Source organism: Echinops telfairi, unplaced genomic scaffold (assembly GCF_000313985.2).
Source record: "Echinops telfairi isolate 266 unplaced genomic scaffold, ASM31398v2 ScPeMD7_13;HRSCAF=56, whole genome shotgun sequence".
NCBI classification, from domain to species: domain Eukaryota; kingdom Metazoa; phylum Chordata; class Mammalia; order Afrosoricida; family Tenrecidae; genus Echinops; species Echinops telfairi.
Window position 1 is genome coordinate 1,184,506 of NW_022103910.1, and position 7,403 is coordinate 1,191,908.

The window sequence follows — 7,403 nt, forward strand, 5'->3', positions numbered from 1 at the left end:
ATGCTGAGGTCAGCTGTAGTCAGGGTGGAGTATTTGGTCTGAAGGTTCCAAGTGAGATTATGATGTCTGTATTTGTGATGGTTGATACTATGTATCCATTTGGTTTAGCTATGGTGCCCAGTTATTTGGTCAGACACTAAACTAAATATTGCTGTGATGGCATTTTCTGATGGGATTGATATTTACAGTCATTTGCCTCTGAGTGAAAGAGATTACCCTCAATAATGTGGGGCTGATCCAATCAGTAGAAGGCCTGAAGGGGGAAAACCTGAAATTCCAAGAGAAGGAATTCTGCTTCAAGAAAGTAACATACAAATTCTGGTGGTGTTTCAAGCTCTCTACCTGCCCTATAGTTTGCAGAATTTCCAGCCCTGAAATTGTATGTATCAGTTCCTTAGGGGAAATCTCTTTTTACACACACACACACACACACATACACACACACACTGACTACGATACTATTCAAAGGATCTCATCACAGCTCAGTTCTGGTGGCCTGGAGCTTGGGCTCCTGCCTGGGGAACCAACAGGCCTGTTCCCAGAGCCCCTCAGTTTGCCCTGCTGTCATCGCAGGGCTGCTTGGGTGGTCCAGCAGCAGTCCCTGCTATCTGGAGGGGGTACATTTGGAGCACAGCACTTTCCTGAGACTCTTTCCACAAACTCCAGCCAACTGTGGTGGGCCAGCTTTCGTTATTCCTACGGACAGTGGAGCACCACTCCTGAGGAGCTAAGAAGCAGGTGTGTGCTCTGTGGTGACCAATGAGAGAGGACCGATTGATGCTTGCTACTGCTAGGGAGCAACATGAAATTGAAATCACACCAGTAATTTCAGGGGTTTAATTGCATCTATAGAATCTGAGGAGGGAGTTGCATTGGGGGATTTAGATGAGCCCAAGCTCTTTGGAGAATATTCTTTGTGCAGCTTCTTTACATCCTTTTTACAGTTGGTTCAGTTTGAAGAACTTCATTGTCCACAAGATGGAGTGATATTGAGCTGTGAGGCACCATCAGCAGCAAATGACAGTGGCATTGGCACAGCCCACAGGAGAGCGGTTTTCATTATACATTTCCACCAAGACTTGGTATTCTCCCTGCCAAGAAAGAGGGGGAGCATCAGGCATGTGTCCGCTAGATAATCAAACATTGGAGACATTTATTGAGTACCTACTATGTACAGGAATCCCGGGGTGGCTCAAACAGGTAAGAGGTTGACTAGTAACCATAAGGTTGGAGGTGACTCAGAAGAAAGACCTGGCAATCTGTTCCCCAAAGGTCACAGTCTTGAAAGCCTGACATGCATGAGCTTGCAATGCATTGGAGAATACCGAACAGAGCCAATGGCTTTCTGCCCTGTGTAGCTCATGGTCTAGCTGGGAGAGGCAGGCAACCACATATTATAATCAAGTATCATGGTAGGTAGATGGTGATCACCACTACAGAGAAATCAAGTAGGAGAGGTGGGCATGGCGTGCTAGGTGCTGCCAGAATAGGGCAAGTCCAGTGCTGGTTGGCAATTTTAGGTAGGGAGGTCAACACTGGAGCTACTGAGAGGGTGGTGTTTAGGCAAAGACCTCAAGGAGGCTTAAGAGTGGAGGATGGTGTTCTAATACAGGAAAGGAAACGTCTGCCTCACCTGAGAAGAGTGAGAGGAGATGAGGCCAGAAACACGAAGGGCAATCAAGCTCATGGGCCACAGGAAAGGTTCGAGCTCACACTCAAGGGGTGTGGTCCTCCAAGAGTTTGGCAGAGGTGTGGCTTGGTTAATGGGTTGCTTTGGCTGCTGTGTTGAAGAGACGTGCTCTGGAGACAGTGAGATCAGCAAGACCATGGAGGTGGCTACGGCCACAGTCCAGGTGGGGGGTGGGGGGGTGACATGTGGCAGGATTCCAGATTAATTTCAAAAGAGGAGTCAATATTACTGTTGAGGACATTTTTGTAGGGGGTAGAGTGGTGGCGAGGGTAATGGTGACACAAGGACTTTGACCCAAGTTACTGGAAGGGTGAAGTGCTATTTGCTGAGCTTGAGAAAGCCATTGGAGGAGCAAGTTCTAATGGCACAAAAGGCTGCATCAGAAAAGGCATCGGACCCTTTCAAGATTCATTTCTGGTAATGAGCAGTTTACGGAGATGGTGTAGTATTGTCTAAGGAATCCTTATGTGTATAGCTGAAAGTGAATCACAGAGAAGTATTCTGACAACCATGGAGAATCGGAAACGGAAGGAAGACCCTAAGCACTGAGCTGAGTCTTTTGTGTTCACTGCAGAGCCCCCGTGTAAAGCACCCTACAGGCCACTCCGTAGGTGTAGAGGTTTGCTGACTCTCCGATCTGCAAGGGAAACGATTCTGCTGGTGGTGGGAATGAGGAGCCCTGGTGGCATAGTGCATTGGGTTGCTAAAAACAAGGTCACTAGTTGGAACCCATAAGCCATTCAATGACAAAAAGATGAAACCGTCTTTTCTGGTAAAGATCTTCAGCCTCTGATTCCCTATGAGAGCAGCTCTACTTCCCACTAGAGAGTCAAGTAGGAATCCATTGAATGGCAGTTTGGTTTGGTTTGGTAGTGGGAGGGGACAGGTAAGAAGGTAAAAGAATGGAGAGATGGATGGTAGGGTTGGAAGCACAAGGAACTCCTGGCAAAACTTTGAACAGCCTGACACACAAAAGAAGAAAGAGGCTTAATTTGTACATGTGATAGTAAAGGTTTATTGTGCCAACCTGGCCAATAAACACATGTGGGATTAATTGAAGGGTGGCGAGATAAATGGGTTGGTGAGCCTGGCCTTTTTGGTTCTCAGGTCTCTTGCTTTCTGATGGTCGGACCAGGGTGCAGCTGCCTTAGCTAGTTCCCTGCTTTAGTTGGCAAGGCTCCCTTCCTGTGAGACATCCCTGAGGAGAAGCCACATGGACCTACCTTGATGCAGCCCTGGGTGCTGGAGCAGCTGTGTGGAGACCCCTGTCAGCGTTCAGATGCTTACACATTCACTGATTTGGCTTTCCTCCTGCAGTCAGCATCATTTCATGTGTTTTGTGAGTTTGAGGAGGACTTTGTAGATCGATGTCGGACATATGGGCTAATGTTGGACTTATGGGCTTAGACTGGACTGGGTTGGGATGCTTAATGTACAATTACCCTTTATATAAACTCTCTCATATAATATAGTTGTTTATGAATTTTGTTTCTGTAGTCTACCTAGACAAGTAGTTCTCAACCTGTGGGTTGCAACCCCTTCGAAGGTCAAAAACCCTTTCACAGGGGTTGCCTGACTCATAACAGTAGCAAAATTACAGTTAAGAAGTAGCAACAAAAATAATTTTACGGTTGGGGGTCACCACAACATGAGGAACAGTATTAAAGATTGCAGCATTAAGAAGGCTGAGGACCACTGACATAGACTAAACAGTATAAAGCTGCAGAGCAGGAATAAATTAGACCACTGGATAGAGGTCGCCCAAGAGAGAGCTTTTCTTAAGAAATAACAAGTTTCTAGCAATTAGCAGAACCTTGGGACTGTGGATGCATCAACACTACAAATTGTATTCCAGAGACTTGGCTGTGAGAATTATCCTAAGGCATCATTCAATTGGAAGATGTTGTAAATCTATGGGCTCCCATGAGTCTTATTGCTGATATCGATCAGCTATAATTTCATCAGAAGTGTTAGGGATTTAACCAAACCAATGTCAAAATCAGAGAATTAATTATGGATAGAAGTCAACTCAAAGTTTTATTGACTTCTCTGTTTAATAACAATAACAATGATAATACATTAGTTTTCTTGTAGTTCTTCTTGTGCATTTAAGTACATGCCCTATGCACTCATGGAAGCCAAATGAATTGTTTTTCATTTCTCCATGAGTTTAGGAAAAGGTACAGCATTTGGAGGAAAGAGGACATATGTCGTAGCTTGCAAATTAGGAAATAAGCGAACATAGTATGTTTGAAGAGGTAAGAGTGTTTAGGGAGCTGGGCCCAGGACATGAAGGACGCAAGCAGATCAGTGCCAGAGCAGCCTTCTTTCAGTGCCAGAGGTTTGGCAGTTTCATTCTGGGTAATTTCATTGTTCCATCAGTACCTACAAGTTCTTATTATGTGTGTTGGGAGCTCAACTCACTCACTCACTCACTCACTCACTCACTCACTCACTCACTCACTCACTCACTGCCATTGAGTTGAGATTCCAACTCCAAGCACAGCGACCCTATGGGATAGAGAAGAACTGCCCCATTTTTGTTTCCAAGGCTGTAATTTTTACAGGAGCAGAAAAGCTCATCTTTCTCCTGCTGAGTGGCTGGTGGTTTCGAACTCCTGACTTAATTGTTAGCAGCCAAATGCATAACCCACCAGGACTCCTAAGGAACCTGAAGGATCTTTAAATTCTAATTCAGAAGATAGTTGGAAGATAGAGGACCCCAGGCAGGACTTCCATTCTTGGCCAAGGGACTAAGTTTGTTGGAGAGAAGATGGTACCTAGAGACTGAAGACGGAGTGCTAAGTGACAGAGTGCTGAGTGCCAATCTTAGCTCTGGTGGCTTAGTTGAAGAAAGGGATGTGGGGGAGGTCTTTTAAACATAAAGACTTAGCAGTGTATCTATCTGTCCCATATTAAGGAAGCCAAGTCTCTGTGTGCTGACCGGATGGCAGCCAGGGAGGCCTGGGCTGCTGTGGCTGGTGTGCAACCAACATGGACCCCCGTGCTGGGATTCAAAGGCCTCCCGCTGCCTAGGTGCATGGGTGGTGTGTCCCAGCTGGGCAGGCCCAGGGGTGAGCAGGTGGGGAGGCAGGTCAGCCCTTGGCAAGGGCCTTTTTGGCTGAGGCCATGGGACAGAAGAGGTGGGAGAACTGGACATCCTTCATCAGCCCAGACCCGGAGTCAGCTCATCTCGCTCTCTCTGCCCTCACTCTGGGTAATGTCTCCTGGAGCATTAACCCTCTGGTACTGCACTTCCCACAAATGTCTTAGGTGATCTCAGTAAAGATTTTTAACATTTCTGTTTTGTTTTGTTTTCAAAAGAAATTAAGTTGTTTTCAACTCCTTGCAAATTTTAAATCAGTCTGTAACAAGGAGGTGGGCACTACTCTTCTGTCTGTGGGTCTTACTGAGGTGGCTTGCATGTTGCTGTGATGATGGTAGATATGTCACCAGCATGTCAAAGACGGGCAAAGGTACCTGTGCTGCACAGGGTTCAGCAGAACTTCCATATTAAGACTAAGAAGAAAGACCTGGTGATGTACTTCTGAAACTAGATGAAGAAAACTTTATTGCCAGCGAAGCACTTGAGTAGGAGTCCTCTAGCTTGGAAGACAGGACATGATGAGCAGAACAACGGGCTCAAACATAACAAAGATCATGGAAAGGGTGCAGGGTGAGGCGACATACTGTGTGCCGCACAGACCGGACGGCAACACCAGGACAACACAGTGTGCATGATAGCAGGAACATAGGGAAGGAGAAATGACTCAAATCACAAAGTTTAAGGAAAAACCAAAAACAATTTGGGAAAACTTCAGCCCCCACACTCTAATTTTAGGAGTGAAAGGATCCTGAGTTCTTCCTTACTAAAACTTTATAGGCTGAGATGCGCAAACGGGAAACTCTGGGGAAGGATGGAGGAGGGAATGCTCGAAGCTCCCAGCCTACTGGGAGTTTGACGCAGCTCTGCAGGGTTCTGTTCTCAGGGCAGGAGCCCAGGGGCTGGGACAGAAAGGAAAGCTGTGAGAGGAGGCACAGGCATGATGCCAAAGAGGTTCTTCATCGAGGACTCACCTTTCTAGAGGGGTGCACAGGTTTTGGAGGACTCAAAGGGTGACTTGGGAAACAAAACGAAACAAAAATTCACTCTTGCATTTTTGTGATTCTTCTGATGTTGTCCCCGAAGATTCTCTCAGGAGCACCACATCAAAACGTCATGACTTTTGTCATGGCGACTTGGAGTCAGCCATCTGATAAAATCGCACTCTTTGCTGTGGGCCTTGCCAACGGTTGCTCAGGATGTGGGCATGGAGAGTGTGGTCACAGAGACTTGGGGGGAATTTATGCCAATGTGGTTGGTGTGTCTTCCTTCCTCAGCATGGCAGGCCTTTTCCAAAGCCCTGCTGATGCCCCAGGTGGCTTCTCTCACAATTCCCAAGCAGCTCGACTCACACGGAGTTTCTGAGGACCCAGAATCCTGCTGGACAAGGAATTGGGCTTCCTCTCAGGAGGTTTTCTACTCAGGGGACCCTGAAGATTTCCCCGACAGTCCAAAGGAGCATCAAATGTTAAATGCTGGACTGTCCAAACCAAGGGGTCAAGCATTTTTAAGTGTCCACTATGTACTAGGTATTTATGGAGGTAACAGCTTCATTAGGAAAGGGTTTTCTTAGTGATGGTCTAGAAAAACATTTTGAATTATTTGATTCTTTTCTTCTCATCTCCCTTCATCCTATTCTCTTCTCCTTCTTCAATAACTCGTTAATGTAATTAAAGAATACAATCAGACAGAACAACATCTTACCTCAGGGATGTCAAATCCAATATTATTGACAGGGCCAGCATAGTAAAACTTTTCTGAAAAAATATAAAACATAGATAATTCTATTCAATTATTGAAAGCAAACAGTTGATTTGCTCAAATTATCTGTGATTACTGTGTAGTGATTGCTCTTACTAGGTAATAGGAGTTATTCCTATAAGCAATTTCATTTCCTGATTCCAACTACCATGCATTCTTTCAGCCAACAAACATTTTCTGAGCATCTACCATGTGGCAGGCACTGGGAATCCAGCGATGGAAAAACAGGGGACCTACTGACAAGGGTAAGCAAAAATGATAGAAACCTTGCTTCAAACTCATAGCAACCTTTATTGTCCAAAAATATCACAATGTGAAGCTGTTGTTTCTCAGCACATCTTCCCTGTAGGTCTATACACTTCTGGAGGAAGTGATGTCATCTCTTGCGCCTTTCCTCAAAAAATCTTGTACTTTTTATTTAGACCACATCAAAATAAGAGTTTGGGCACCCTCGAGGGACACAAGTTGTGTTCCTTTTCAATGATCATTGAGTTTGGAGAGCATAAAGTCGTCTGAGGGGCAAAGTTGGGGGAGTAAGATGGACGGATGGGTTAAGGTTTCCTAGCGAAACTCTTAGCGGACACTCCTTGCTACCATGGAAGAATATGCAGGTTCTTTGTTGTGATAGAAAATATTCCTTAGCACAACTTTCTCATTTATGCAGTTTTAAAATGCAGTTTTAAAATAAGTCCTGATCATCTGGTGCCTATTGAGAACATCTATTAAGATTTTCCCTTTGGAATCCCCCCAAAATAGTCACTATAACTTTCTGAGATGATCTCCATGCCCTTGAATTTAATTGGCCTAGCAGATTCCTTTGTAAATCACTGTTCTTTTTTTTTTTTAACA

General features: G+C 45.2%; 1 protein-coding gene across 1 annotated transcript in view; it reads right to left on the reverse strand.

Annotated features, from left to right (window-relative positions):
* Positions 1-823: 823 nt before the first annotated feature.
* Positions 824-7,403, reverse strand: part of LY86 (lymphocyte antigen 86) — a gene marked incomplete at its 5' end in the record, with an annotated part of 58,523 nt that continues 51,943 nt past the window's right edge. The window contains 2 exons of the mRNA XM_030884785.2: positions 824-1,091; positions 6,498-6,550. Coding sequence (XP_030740645.2) covers positions 1,008-1,091; positions 6,498-6,550 — 137 coding nt within the window. The remainder of the gene's footprint in view (positions 1,092-6,497; positions 6,551-7,403) is intronic.